This window comes from Gopherus evgoodei, chromosome 10 (genome assembly GCF_007399415.2).
Source record: "Gopherus evgoodei ecotype Sinaloan lineage chromosome 10, rGopEvg1_v1.p, whole genome shotgun sequence".
Taxonomy (NCBI): domain Eukaryota; kingdom Metazoa; phylum Chordata; order Testudines; family Testudinidae; genus Gopherus; species Gopherus evgoodei.
Genome location: NC_044331.1, coordinates 43,301,619 through 43,316,171, shown reverse-complemented (window position 1 = coordinate 43,316,171; position 14,553 = coordinate 43,301,619). Strand labels below are relative to the sequence as shown.

At 52.7% G+C, this 14,553-nt stretch overlaps 1 protein-coding gene across 6 annotated transcripts in view; it reads left to right on the top strand.

Annotated features, from left to right (window-relative positions):
- The window catches only part of GRAMD2A (GRAM domain containing 2A), an 83,702-nt gene extending 69,686 nt beyond the window's left edge, over positions 1-14,016 (top strand). For 5 of the 6 annotated variants that reach the window (XM_030578258.1, XM_030578256.1, XM_030578257.1 and 2 more), the window contains 4 exons: positions 3,818-3,974; positions 5,402-5,504; positions 7,790-7,897; positions 10,225-14,016. In XM_030578258.1, coding sequence (XP_030434118.1) covers positions 3,818-3,974; positions 5,402-5,504; positions 7,790-7,897; positions 10,225-10,228 — 372 coding nt within the window. In that variant the 3' untranslated portion in view covers positions 10,229-14,016. The remainder of the gene's footprint in view (positions 1-3,817; positions 3,975-5,401; positions 5,505-7,789; positions 7,898-10,224) is intronic. The other variant, XR_004002390.1, reaches the window with a different exon arrangement.
- Positions 14,017-14,553: the final 537 nt, after the last annotated feature.

Below are 14,553 nucleotides of genomic sequence, written 5' to 3'. Positions count from 1 at the left end.
GGGCCCCTACATGGTTCAGCACAGAGATGGCTCCTCTCCTCTCTCAGCCACTGCATGGGGCTCCTCCAAACCCCAGGGGGTGGAGATCAGACTCCCTCCGGGAGTGCTAGGCTGCCCTTCACACCTGAGAGCTGCCAACTGGAAACAACGCAAGCCCTGCTCACTGTTCTCCAGCCCCCTCGGCTCCCCCTTGTGGGCTAAGACCAGAGAGCACATGGCTCACATAGCCACGTGGGTGAAGTCAGCTCAGGTTAGGGTTTTACAAATGCCTCTCTCATGAACTACAGATCCAGAGGCGCAAGGAACGCTCAGAACCCTGCCAGCAGCTCTGAGATGGGGTTAAAATCATGAGTCAGAACCCCCATGAGCATTTTTTAAGAGTCTATTGCAGGGGGAGCGTGTTTGCACCCCCCTGCCCATCTCCACTGTGTAAGGGACAATGTTGCCAACACTCCCACATTTACTAAGGAGATTCTGGCTCCTGTTGCAGGATTCCTCACCCCACATCTGCCCATCCACCTGCCCAGCAATTAATTCTGCCCCCAAATCAGTCCTGCCCCACACCAGTGCTCATCCTGCAGCTCCCAGGGTTCAAGCGGCTAGGCTCTTTAGTCCCCTCCCACCCCCGTGAGAACAGCAGTGTTGGCTCTACGGTAGGGGAGAGCCTTGCCTCCTGCAGCAGCTCCGACCGGTCAGGACGAGGGCCGTGGGGAAGGCAGCCAATCGTAAGGGTTTTCCATCTGCCCAACCCCCATGAAGCCAGACTGCCTCATGCCCAGACCCTCCTGCCGAGCCACTCCTGCACCTAGACACCCTACAACGAGTCCCACTCCCCCTGCACCTGGACCACCCTGACAAGCCACCCACACCTGGATCCCCACCCTAGGGAGCCCCAACCTACTGCACCTGGATCCCCACCCACTGAGTCCCACTCCTCCAGTATCTGGATCTCCCCCAGTGAGCCCCCCACACCCAGATTCCCCCTTGCTGAGCCCCAGCCACCTTCACCTGGACCCCCTGCAGAGTCAGTTGCACCCAGAAACCCACAACAAGCCCCTGTGCATCTGCATCCTCCACTGAGCTGCCCGTACCCTGATTGGCCCACCCAGAACCCACACCTGAATCCCCCCCACACTTGGATCCTGCCTTGCTGAGCCTGCCTGCCCACACTTGGTGCACCTGGTATGGAGGGGCATGGCTCTGAGGTGTTTCTGGGGTAGGCCTGGTCCTTGCACTGTATCAGGGTCAGGTCCAGCCTCACCACTGAGTCCATGTCCCTGGGCGAGAGCTGATCTCCCACCTCTGTGCAGCCTGTGGCCTGTGCTCCCCAATGCTAGGCTGGAGCCTCCGTATTTATTTTACAATTAAAATGTGCAGAATTTTAAAATATTGTGTGCAGAATTTTTAATTTTTTGGTGCAGAAATCCCTCAGGAGTAACAGACAAGAAAGGAAATGAAGAGCTTTGTGAATTTCAGCTCCTGTTGAGGAGAAAATCTCAGTTTGCCCAATGGAATGTCCCCATTCAGTGGGGACATAGCTGTGACCCTCCAGCTTTTACGAGAGGTTGATACAGGGTGAGGGTGGAAGAAATGGAATCCCAGCCCATCTTTCAGGAAGGGGTTAGTCTGACCCCTCGCTGCGCAGATGGCTAGGATGGGGCCTGTGGGGACTGAATACTGCAGCATCCGGAACATTTAAGAGACTTATAAGCTGAAGGCCTGGTTTGGCCTGGCGTAAGCTCTGACTTCAGCATAGTTTCTCTTGATTTCCAGCAGTGTGAGATTTGAATGTCCTATTAAATTTCCACTTCCAGAATTAAGGAAGCAAAAGCAGTATTTTTAACTTGGCTAGTGAGCATGAGACCCTGGAATTGTTTTAGTCAGGTCCCCTCCATAGCCCCCAGATAGCAGAAATCTGCTTGAGGCCAAGGGAGACCCAGCTCTCCAGACACTGATAGGCTACTACAGCTGTGGGATTAATGCAAGCAAACCAAGCAGAAGGTGTACAGATCAGCAACGCAGCCACTTGGCCAAAGAAAAACACTACGCATTAATCTGATCACTGACTCTCTGCAGTACTTCTGGTTCTTGCTCATCATTCAACGCTGTACATGCAACCTGACATCTCGGTACCCAAACTCCCCAGAGAGGCCTCCATAGGCTCGAACAGAAGGCTGTGCATCCACCAAGGAAGGATTCAAAGGAGCACACTCACTGCACATAACTGGCAGGCAAGATGCACAGCCTAGGGTTTGCAGTTGTGACTTGATTGCTTGCACTTTGATAGTGCAAGGCTGGACTGACATCCGAAAGAGGCAAAGTGTTTAAACCCCAGCAAGAAATCTGGCTCAGGCTGTAGCATTGTTTGACTGGGAACTGTTTTATAGTGTGCTCCAGAAATAAGTTTGCAATATATAATTTATCTGTCAAAATATTTATAAAACAAGTGCCTCGGCCCGGGTCGGCTGGAGTGTAGCTAGGTTTGAAATCACATAGGAGGAGGTGATAGCAGTGCCATAAATGGTACATGCTGAAAGATTTTTAAATTCACTTTTTGTTTATGTGTTGTGAAGGCTGCAGGGGCGATTTTTAAGGCTGCGGGTAATTAACTGTTGGGCAACTTTGTGACAGATTCTCCGGCACTTGGGAATCTTTTAAAGCAAGATTGGATGTGTGGCTAAAAGATAAGCCCAGTAACTTATGGCCAAACTAGAGTGTGGCGGCCATGGGGCTGAGCTGTGAGCACTTGTGACTGTTGTATGTGACCTGGCTATTGCACTAGTAACCACAGAGCTACGCTGGGATGTTGGACTGGTCACGGTAGTGGTGTAGCCGTGTCATCTCAGAATATGAGAGAGACAAGGGCCGGGGTGGGGGGGAGGCAATATCTGTTACTGGACCAGCTTCTATTGGTGAAATAGACAGACCGGCTTTGAGCTACACAGAGCTCTTCTTTGAACTGTTGTTTTAAAACCCTGTTTCCCTTATGCATTGCTGTTAAGATTGAACGGTGCTCGAAGAGAACTGTCTGGTCCCTGCATTCACCGCTGTCACAGGGCAACGTGCAGGTGCCAAGCTCAGTCAGACCTGCTGAGCAGTCAAGGCTGGGACACAGCGCTGCAGTCCAAGACCCAGTCTGAGAGCGGGAAACGAGTGGGCTTCTACCCCAGGGGAGTGCAGGCACAAGGCCTGAGACCGCAGGGGTGCCCTCAGAGAGAGTTGAGGTGGGTCAGCAGTGCTGCTAGCCCTGTGGCCATGGTGTAGAGTGATACAGGAATCCTGGGTCAGGTTCTCTGGCCTATGTTGTGCAGCAGGTCAGACCCACTGATCAGAATGATCCCTTCCTTCCATTAAGATTAATGGAGATCTGTCTAAACCATGAGATTTGCTCTGAAAATCTCAGCCAGTATTTCCACCATGGACCTGCTTTCCAAGCCCTGCCTGCTCTGGGAAGGACACCCTCCTGGCCTGCACCACAGTGCTCTTCTATCCTGGCAATTGTCCAGCTCCAGCACTTGATAAAGAATTTATACTGTGTTCCTAGTGTCTCTGAGGCTGCTAATCCAAGCAGTGAGAATGTGGCTGGTAGTGGCCACCCAGACAGACCCTTGAGGGGGCCTCGCAGCTGTGCAGAACAGGCTGGAGATTGCTGCCCAGCAGATACATGCCTCACAGAGTGAGAACCCTGGGCTTAGATCCGCTCCTGGAAATCGCTTCCAGGGCTTGGATGGTCCATACTGGAGGCCCAGGCTCTCTCTGATGCCTGCTGGCAGCGGGCGTGGAGGAATGTGGTGCTAACGTTCAGTGTCTTCCACAGGAGGTGATTGTCCCAGAAGTGAAGTGGAGGAAGGTTTCCCCAGCGTGTCTCTCTCTGTCTCTCCCGGATGCAGACTACCAGTGCATCCATCGAGCGTCCATCAGCAGTCTCAGCACCAAGGAGAGCTCTTTTAATTCCGAGGAGCCCCTGGTATCAGGTAAGGGATGCCAGGGACAGAGAGTTAGAGCTGGTAGCCAGCTCTGGCAGTGTATGTACATTGACACCTGTGATTTGCCTGTGGGAACGTTTCTCTGCCCACTGTCCTCCTTTTGATGGTTTGTTTAGCTTATTACACTGAAAACATTTTACAGATGGGGAAATAGAGGCACAAGAGCGATGTGATTTGGTCAGAGACACAACGAATACGGGTCAGCACTGGGATTAGAACTCGGCATTCCTAGTTCTCACAGCTCACTAGGCCAAACCTCTGCCAGGTGCTGCATAACTGAGAATACGTTCCTCTGGCTCCTGTGTAGCCCCGGTGCCCATCTGTGGGTGGAGGACACTAAAACAGTGTCCAGGAGATGGGAGCACTGGCCTCCAAGGAAGGAGGAAGTAGTATCTGCTGCCTCTTGTGTGAAGAAATTTCCCTTGGGAATCCTGGCCATGTGGTGGAGGAATATTCCCATTGGTGCTCTGAGGAGGGTGTGTGCAGGTCAGAGTGGTTTTGTGGGCTCTGTGGAACATAACTCTCATTCACTAACAGCGAAGGTGCGTGTGGGGCTGCTGTGTGTTGCTCTGTAGCTGTATCCCCTGGGGATCGCACAGGGAGAGGACTCCATGACCTCTCCCTAGATCAGGAGGCCAAGCCAAGACTACAGCTGAAGTGGACTGTCCAACAGAGCTGCCTCCTTGGGAGAGGAGATTCCTGTTTGAGTACAACTCTTGCCCATTACATGTGTGAGGCAGAAAGAGCACAAAAAGCTGCCAGCAGGTTTCTTTGCAGATTCCTCAGATCCAGCTCTGATGAGAGAAGAGGAATGCTGAGCCTGGGGCGTAATTAGCATGTCTAAGAGCTTAGCTCTGGTTGGATTGCACTATTGGAGATCTTGCTGTAGAAGCCATGTTCTCCTTGACTGAGAGGGTTTGGCCAACCTGTCCTGAAATGTGAGTCAGGAAATCTACAGAAGGTGCCCAGACAGCCTTGCTTTTGAGAGGGATGTTTGTCTCCTTGATGTGCATGGCTTCATGCCGTTACCTGCCATGAGTCTTAGTAGGACTTGCCCTTTGGGAAGGTGCCTTCGTGCCTGCACTGGGCAGCCAAGGATTAAATGCATTTACTTTGTAAGTATCCTTTTCCTCTTGTAGGAGATAGTTCAGTTGTGCTGGGCATCCCTGAGGTGATGTAGTGAATATTGAACAGGTTCTTAGTATAATGGAATTGAAACAGAGAAACTCATTTAAAGGGTCGGGGATTATAAATGGATTTCCCTAGGGACAGAGTCGTAGCGAATGATCAGGAGGGCGGGGTATATCAGGGCTTTGTAGCTGTTCGAGGCTGGTTCATTCAATTGAATAGGGTCCTTAAACTAGATTAACCATCTGTCAGTTTCATTTAGGTGTCTCTCTTTGCTTTTGTTTCAGAAAGTGCAATAAACACCGAAGAGGAGGAATTGGAGGAGGAACCAAACTATGTAGCAGAGCTGAGACCGTCTGATTATCAGCTCTTGAAAATCTTCATCGTACTGTAAGCACACAGTCAGGCATACATACAGCTACATGGGAGCCGAGTGGAGAGCCGAGTGCATTGGCTGCAAATCCTTTTCCCTAGGGCTCACTGGTCCAGTCACACCCAAGTCAATAGCAACTGAAAGTCATTACCATCTGACAGTCCTGTAGTGGCCTGTGTGAGATGATGTGGGCTCAGTCCAGTTCCTAGACAGAGATCCATGCTGCAGTTGGTATTAGCAGTGGAGGGGGCCTGGGACTGAACCACCTTCTCTGCAACAGACACACATTGGCAGTGGAGGGAGACAGAATACCAGAGAGAGCTTCCTACACTGTTAGAAAGGGATTGCAGTCAGTGGTGGATTAGCCACTGAGCCAATGGGGCCTGGAAAAATCGGCACACCCCCCATTCCCCACCTGATGCTTCTGCCCTGGAGCAAGGGAAGCCTCAACCCCACTCCCTGGCAGGAGCACCAGGGGGCGGTGGGGGACTGCAGGTGGAAAGAATTGGGGGAGGCCTCCACTTGCTCTGGCCCATGGCCCCACAAAACTCTAATCTGCCTCTGATTGCAGGCATTCTGTTCCACACTGCACACAACCATATCCCTGTTCGTTGCTGCTCTCTAGCATCCCCTATTGAAAAGTTCTATAGCCCAACTCTCCTCAAGTCAGGTTCAGATGCAGATCCTTGCAGGAATGCAGGAATTCTCAAAGCCGTCACCTTTGCCACCACATTGCGTTGCACTGGAGGGTCGGGCTAGCATCAGTGCGGGATGGGAGTCGCAGCGTTAGCCAGCTTTGCTGATTGCAGAGAGTAAAGGAGGAGAGGTGGGGAGGAGGAGAGGAGAAAGCACATGGTCAGAGGAATTCAGTAGAAGGTTGGAAGTAGCCTTGTGGCTACAGAGCCTAGTGGGGATGTTGAATGCCTCTGCTGTTGGCACCCTCATAACTGGACTAGCATGGCCGGTTTCAGGATTTATTATCTAAGCCACTCTGCAATCACACTGGGCTGAAACTTACGAGAGAGGGGTTGGCCACGTGGCTGCATTGTGGAAATGATTTAGATCCGTAGAAGGTGAGTAGCCCCCAAAACGCTCATCTCATCCACAGGCTGCTCAGCTTGCATTAGCCAAGCTCTGCCCCGGAACAGCTTGGACTGTGAAGGGGTTTGTGCTCCTCTCCCAAGTGCTGAGCCATCTATACAAAGCTCTTTTACTAGCTTGTCCCATGGCTCGGGCCTGGGAACCCAGATCTTAACGCTTCCCCAGCTGGAAGGTGCCCACCCAGGGACATTGGACTGTTAACCATTTGTGCACTTTATGGGGATTGCTCTGTTAGCTTTCCATTAGCCCAGTCTCTTCCAGCCTCTTGCTGCAGGGGTGAGACACAGCAGGGGCGCTGGGAGTGAGAGGGCAGAGCCTGCACTGCTACTGCCTGTTCTGTGGCTTTAGAGAACTTCTATTCTTTGGGGCTCCATATCCAGCCCCTTTTCACCTGCACTGATATCGTTTAAGGGAAATCTCCAGCACGCCCCTGGCTGTATTCTGGGGCTGAACGGCTGGGGGCTGTGTTACATAGCTGCTGCTACATGGGCCTGATTGCCATTTACACTGAGGCTCCTTTACACCACTTTGGCACTGTAAAATGGGCTTTACGGTTGGTAGAAGTGATCTTGTGACCAGTTCAAGGCCTATTGCCACGCCAGCAAGGGGCCTTGAGATCTTGGTACAACTGAAAATCGGTTCCGTGTGCCCACTGGCATTGCTAACACCTGTCTAGCCCCGGCACCAGCTTTCTGTCCACTGACTGTATATCCTGCACGCAGCCCATGAGTTCAGTCTCCCAGCTCTCGTGGGTAATGTGTTGCATCGGGCATCAGAGCTGGAGTAGAATTTTGCCCTTAGTCACTAACCACAAACTACATTAAAAATGGGAAGCAGCAATTTGTCTGGCTTTGTTTAAAAAAAAAAACTGGAGTGTTTATAAAAACTGCATAGAAAATATAGAACTTAAACAGGCAGCAAGTTACATAAAGGCTCTTGGCTCTTGCTGAATAATAGTATTTTTATCAAATCCATCTTGTTAACGTATATCTCATGCTGTTGCAAGGAGTGACACTCTGTAAAGACACAAACTAAATAAACAAATATGTCTCCAGTTGAGAATCCTCCCCCTTGGTTTTAGTCTCTTCCCCCTCTCTCAGGCCACATCTTCTCTGGCCAGGAAAACACAGCCCCTGCTGTAGGAAAAGCTTTAGCCTCCAAGGCTTTCAGACCTAACACGCAGCTCCTGTTTTGCTCCCAGGATCTGCCTCCTGGTTGTGTCCTCGTCATATCTGGCATTCCGGATCTTCCGTCTGGAGCAGCAGCTCTGTTCTCTGAATCGGGACTACCTCTCACGCGGGCACCGGAGGTAGGAGAGTGCTCAGCTCTGGGACCCTCAGGTGACAAATAGGGGGCCCACAGGGCCATGTTTGTAAAGACTGTGTTTTAGAGGTTTTGCCTACATGATAAAATCAGGGGCCCTGCTTATAGGCTGTGGACAGTAAAGATCCTGTCGTGTGTTACAGAAGAGATGCAGTGTCCTGCCCACAATCTCCTGCTCTGGCGCACAGTCAGCGTGGCAGTTGCCTTCCACATGAAGCTGGTGGCATTTCCACAGTGCTCCCCATGAATCATGTGCAATGCACTTGGGCTCCTTCCACATGGAAGGTGCAATAAATTAAATGACCTCTGCAAGGTGGGAAGTGCCCCTGTAGTTTGCGCAGCGAGACGTCTGACTTTAACTCAGCAGAATGGATTTTATTTAAGGTGACCTGGGGAAGGTCCCATTGCTGTTGCTGAGACTGGTTCTTTGGCACTGGGACAGTCCTGAGGAGCAGCGCTTGCTGCTTCCCAGCCAAGGGAGCCAATGAGAGGCATTCTTGCCATTGGCCTGAGGCTAGCACCAACCTCAGGGCTGGGTGCTGTTCCCAGCATTGGCAAGGAAACGAACATGAGCAACCTTCTCCCCCAAATCCAGAATATCTCATTGTGCAAGTTTTATTTGTCAATAAATAAATGCAGAGCTCCAGCATGGCAGTGGGGAGCACAGGCCACTGGCTGCACGGAGGTGGGAGATCACCCTGCAGCATCTCCACCCCCAGGACGTGGAGTCAGTGGTGAGGCTGCACCAACCCTGACACAGCACAAGTTCTGGGCCTGTCCCAGAAACACCCTGGAGCACTGCCCATCTGTTCCAGGCACACCAGGTGTGGGTAGGCAGGCTCAACCAGGCAAGATCCAAGTGTGGAGGGGCTGAGTTTGGGGGGGACTCGGGTGGGGTGAGAATTCTGTGTGGGACAATCTGGGTGCAGGCAGCTCGGGGGGGGGCACTAGGTGTAAGGGGATCTGGATGCACAGAGGCTCATAGGGATGGCGGGAGGTTTCAGGTGCAGAGGCAACAGAACTCTGCAGGGGCTTCCAGGTGAAAGTGGTTGGGGCTCAGCGGAGGGATCTAGGTGGGGGGGTCTCAGCAGGGAGATCTGGGTGCTGAGGGCGTGGGCCTTGGTGGGGTGGGGGTGCAGCTAGTTGGGGGTCAGTTGCATGGGGATCTGGATGTGGGAGCTCAGGATGGTGCAGGAGGGTGGGGCTTATCAGGGTGGGGGGTTGAGTGCAGGGAGCTCAGTGGAGGGTGGTCTGGGTGCAGGGGTGGGGGTCCTGAGGCAGGGGTTCTGGGTGCAGGGTGCTCCAGATGCAGGGATTGAGGGTCGGTGGGGTGGGGTTCAGGTATGGAGGGCTAGGGGGGTTCTGGGTATCTGGAGTGAGGCTTGGCAGTGGTGTCTTGAGTATGGGAGATCCAGATGCATGGGGTTTGGGTGGATGCGGGAGCAGTTCCCGTACAGTGACCCCCTCCCCCTGCAGCTGAGGAGTGATGGGGGCAGGAAGCATGGGAGGATGCTGAGCTTCCCGCAGCTGGGAGAGGTTTCTGGGGGTGGGTCTGACAGTGTACCTGCGCAGCTAGGGAGTGGTGCTTGACTGCTCTTGCAGCTTCCCTCTGCTTCCATGCCAGAAAGTCATTTTTCTGCGGGGAAGCAAAGAAATCTGTGGGGGACATGAATTCTGCGCATGCGCAGTGGTGCAGAATTCCCCCAGGGTAGTATCTGGTGCTGCATCCCCTGGTAGCATGAGACCAAGCACTGAAGAGCAGTCAGGCTTGCACTGACAGGAGATGCTGGGTGGGTAAGAACTAGATGGGTCTTTCCCCCGGTAATGCTCATGATTGTGGTCGGATATAGTGTCACTCCTAGAGCCTGTGTCATGCCTGCCCTCTCTTACCCCCCGCACAATGCTAGTGGCTCAGCATATCCCTGGCTGTGATAGAATGTTTCTAGTGCAGTTACAACACATCCCTGCTGATTGCTCCAGTGGACCTGTCAAAACTGCCTTATGGTCTGATCCTCCTGCAGTGACTCCAGCAGGAGCAGGACCTGACCCATAGTTTCCATGACTTCAGAGCAGCGTCGTGGTGGCACAGAGTCTGTGACCGAGTGCTGGACAGGGACCTGCTGCAGTGCAGGGAAATAGTGCCTGTGGATTGCCCCCTACAGGATGTGATAGGTCTTTTTAAAAGATGGGATCTGCCCCCGTCACCCCTCCCCCGCACAATGCCAGGAATAAGTTCCTTTGGGAGCCCGGGGTGAAGGCACAGCCCTGTATGGGTTTGCTTGCCTTCATCTTCCTCTGTGTCTCTGTTTGCAGGTGACCGTCGCCCCAGAGCTGTGGCTCACGATGGACCTTGACAGGAAAATAGCACTTTGTGTACAGATCTCCGGGGTGTCCTGCTGGTGAGCGTGTCTGCAATATTGAGAGAGTCTGAATCCAGGACTGCTCACTCTTCTATTCCGCGTTACTTCTGGCTCGTGACACCTCCCTTTGCAATGGCAAAACCCTCCCTTGGCCTGTCACGCTGTGGGATCAGACTGGAGCCCAGCAGGCCATCCATGCAGTCACTTCTTCCAAATGATAGCCACCTGTTTGTACAAAACCCCCTCCCAAGCATCAACTGTTTATCAAAGTCTTGGGTGCAGCTTCATTGGATGGTGGCTTGAGCTGCATCTCCAGCCGGATTCTGAGAGCAAGTAAGAACAGTTAGTAGCTCGATGGTCCAGGAATCACCTCTGTTGAGCACAGGAGGTGTCACAGCAGCAGGCAATCTGCTGTGCCCTTGATCAGCACAATTAGGACCAAATACTGTTGTTCTACCAGCAGAGACTCGTGCTCAAGCAGGGACAGACTGTCAGTATAACTTGAGCTGCTGCCAACAGGACTCCCCTTCTTTTCAATTGGCGAGGCCTGGTGCTAGTGAAACCACATGTTCTTCCAGGGGCCTTGGCTTTGGCCTAAACACATGGTGCCCAGAGCCGAATCACCATGGTAGCGGGAGACTCTAGCACTGTGACACCAGCATTGGGCCATCGTGGCATCCATCAGACGGTGGCACAACAGACTACAGGTGACCGGGCCTTTCTGGTGTGACACTGCTGGGCCCACTCCTAGAAGGACTCAATGTTCAAGTTACCACCATTTTTATTCCTAATTCTGCTTTTTTCTTTTTCAAGGACAACCGTGGACCTCAGTTAAATGAGAAGCCCCGGTAGCAGAGACTGACCCTCCCTACGGAGCTCAGGATGGGAGACACAGCTGGGGCATGTTCTGTTCTCCCAGAATACACAACCCATACTCAGCTAGTTCTCCTCAGGACAGATTTCCTCTTGCCCTTCGGGGTTTCCACATTACCCTTCCACACTGGGCCTTGGCCTAGCCGGGTCCCAAAATGCATCTCTGCTTAGGTGCCAGTGTTCATACTCAGGCAATAGCTCAGTTACAGTAGTTGTCATAACAACTTTCAGTGTAAAAATTACAGCTCCAGTGAGATGCCAGACAGGAGTTAGAGGGCTCCTGGCATGATACCTGCTGAAGTCAGGTTCTGCAGGTGGCAATAGCAGACTGTTAGTCATGGGGATTCTTGTGCAACTCGCATCCCTTGTGAGGCTAATGTGCGCAGCATAGATCATGCTTAACCACCCCACATCCCTTCCAAAATGTACCACGTTCCCTGTGCCAACGTTCCTTCAGGGCAGGAGAGAGGTGAAAATAAAAGGATGAGGTGGCTCGCTAACACCAAAGCCCAGCCCCACCCAGGACTGTGCAGAGTCCGTGCCATACTATAATAATGCACTCTGCCGCGCTGGGCAATCCAGGGAAAGGGCAGCGCGCCCATCCACAAGCAGATGCTGCAAAGCAAGGCTGACCTGCACTGGTAGAGTTTGGCAGTGGGGAGATGAGCAGCTTAGAATTAGACCCCTCATTCAGCTCCTTGAGGAGGCCAGAGGGACAGTTTAGAGCAAGATACAGGAGGGCTCTGTTGGAAAGGTGTCTGCACTTTAAGGGCAATACGGAGTCTGGCCAGGAACCAGCAGTGCAGAGTCCGAACTTGGAGTGACGGTTGTCTGATGGCGGTGTCAGGCACTCTGTGCTCTCCACATGGGGCTCCTCATCACCCCAAGTTTCTAACCACAGGAGAGGGCTGTCTTGGAGCACCCTCAAAGAACAGTCGAGAGGTGGGCCTGGAGCTGGCCCTGGGTGGTTTGGTTGTAGTAGGATGTAGCCCTGCTGCGATCAGGAGCCAGCGAACACCTTAGAGAGGGCAGGAGGAATAGCTCTGTCTGTGTTTCCCCCAAAGCTCTGTGTCGTCAATATCTAAATGAAACGTCCAGTGCTGTGTGGCCTGACGCTGCACTGTCCTGGGAGAGTGCAGGGACTGAGCAGAAACCCCATTGTACATGGGGGACAATGGAGCTGTGGGGGATGGGATGGGAGGCATGAGTGCAATGCTGGAAGAGGCTGAGCTCATAAAAGCCTGCCTGGGCTGATGCATATTAGGAGTCCAGCCTGCTTAGCGTTCTAGAAGCACCTCTCATACAGCCACTGTAACCATGCACTTTAGGAGCCTGATCCAAAGTCAATGGAAAGACTTGCATTGACTCCAGTTGGCTTTGGATCAGCCCCTCCTTCCCCTCACGCTGAATAAAGCTGTCGCTGCATCGCTCGCGTGTGTGAAGCGCTTTAGGATCACATGGAGCGAAAGGTGGGAGACAGACGCAATATGGTGCAAGCAGCACCAGGATGCAGCACTCCCCTCACCCCAGCAAGCAGCTCATGTAACTCTGGCATCAGGGTGCCCGTGACTCCCTCAGTGAGTCATTCTAGAAGGGGTGTGCCCAGCTGTTGTGAGTAGGCTGCTGGAGAGTGGCCGTGTGGCCAGCAAGGTGGCTGCCTGTTACTCACCAATCCCCTCCTCTCCGGTGTGTGTGCGCACATCAGACATCCACTGTTTGGGTTGATTGTGTTTGAAAGCACTGCTAAAACAAAGTGCCATGTCCCCTGTGAGCTCTGCAGGGAGCAGCCTCCTGCCTTCGCTATCCCCCCCTCTCCTCCTCCCCCAGCAGCCGATCTCACAGGGGAGAGGAGCACAGCTAGCAAGGAAGACGTGTGGATTGACTGCAGTGTAACGAAGTGCCAGGAAATGCTGCTTTATGCCAGGGATCATTCTGGGGGTAGGGGTGGGGCTGGGAGGGCTCACTCACTGTCTTGCGCAAATGACAGCCCAGCTTTTTGGAGTACGACTCTTTCAGTGTTTAACAAAAAAAACCCTCCAGTGACATTAACCCACGCTCCTGGGGATGAGGTCCCAGCGAGCAGTGGGGTGTGGGCTTGCTTTGCAGGTTGCGCTCCGCTCCTCCATTGCTGGAACTGTTTGCCTGCGGATTGGCCATCAAAGCTGCTCTTGCGCATTTGCTTGGGTCAGGACTGCTCCCGGCTTTCACCCTGTCCCCTATAAACACCGACAACAGGACCCCTGCAGCCGGCAGAGGTGCACGTTGACCGTGTCAGCCACAGCTCTTGATCTGCCATGGTAGTGCTGGTAGCTTCCTGACAGCAGCAGGATGCCTGGGAGAAAGACAGGGCTGCTGTGGGTGTAGCCATGTCTGCTGTATTGAATGGTGCCATCCAGGGAGGAGCACTGTGATGCTGACTCCTGCTTCAAGGCACAGCACTTGCAGAGCTGCGGAGAGGGCTGTGCAGGCGCTGGCAGGACTTGCAGAAAAAGAACAACACACTCCATGGCCTAACCTCTGTGTGTCTGGGCTGAGCTCATTCAACTCCCATTAACCTCACCACTGCTGCAAGGTCAGCAGCTGCTTCTGCTCCATTGCCATCAGCTCCAGGGCTAAGCAGGGCTCCCACAGCGGGATTCAAACACTCCCCTCTGGAGGAATAGGACCATATGATGAGCTTATTGAAGACTTGGGATCTGTTTGAGTAGCACACTCATCCCAGGGCCTTTGTTAGAGGAGGGCAGCGCAGCACAGAATGAGGGGTGCCATTGTGTGTTCCTATCACAGCTAGCTGAGGCTGGGAATCCACTCATGTCATAGTATAATTCCCAATTCTGAACCTTAGTGTCCAAAATATGGGTACTAGCATGAATTCCCCTAAGCTTAATTACCAGCTTAGATCCTGTAGTGCTGCCACCAAGCAGGACTTAGAGTGCCTGATAAACTCTGGTCTCCCCCAAACCCTTCCCTGGGGACCCCCAAGACCCAAATTCCTTGAGTCTCACAACAAAGGGGAATAAACCATTTCCCTTCCCCCTCCTCCCCTCCAGGTGTTCCCTCCCTGGGCTCCTGGAGAGATATACAGATTCAAGCTCCGTGAATCTAAACAAAGGGATTCCCCCTTCTCCTTTCTTCCTCCCAGATCTTTCCCGCCCTGGGTACACTAGGAGATCACCGTGATTCAAACTTCTTGAATCACAACACAGAGAAATCAGGTGGGTTCCCCCCCCCCCTTTCTCTCCCCCTCCCTTCTCCTTCCCTGTTAAATACAGACTCAATTCCCTTGAGCCTCAACAAGGGGAAAAATCAGACAGGTCTTAAAAGCAAAACTTTTAATAAAAGAAAAAAAGAATAAAGAAAATCACTGTAAATTCAAGATGGAATATTACAGGGTCTGTCAGCTTATAGA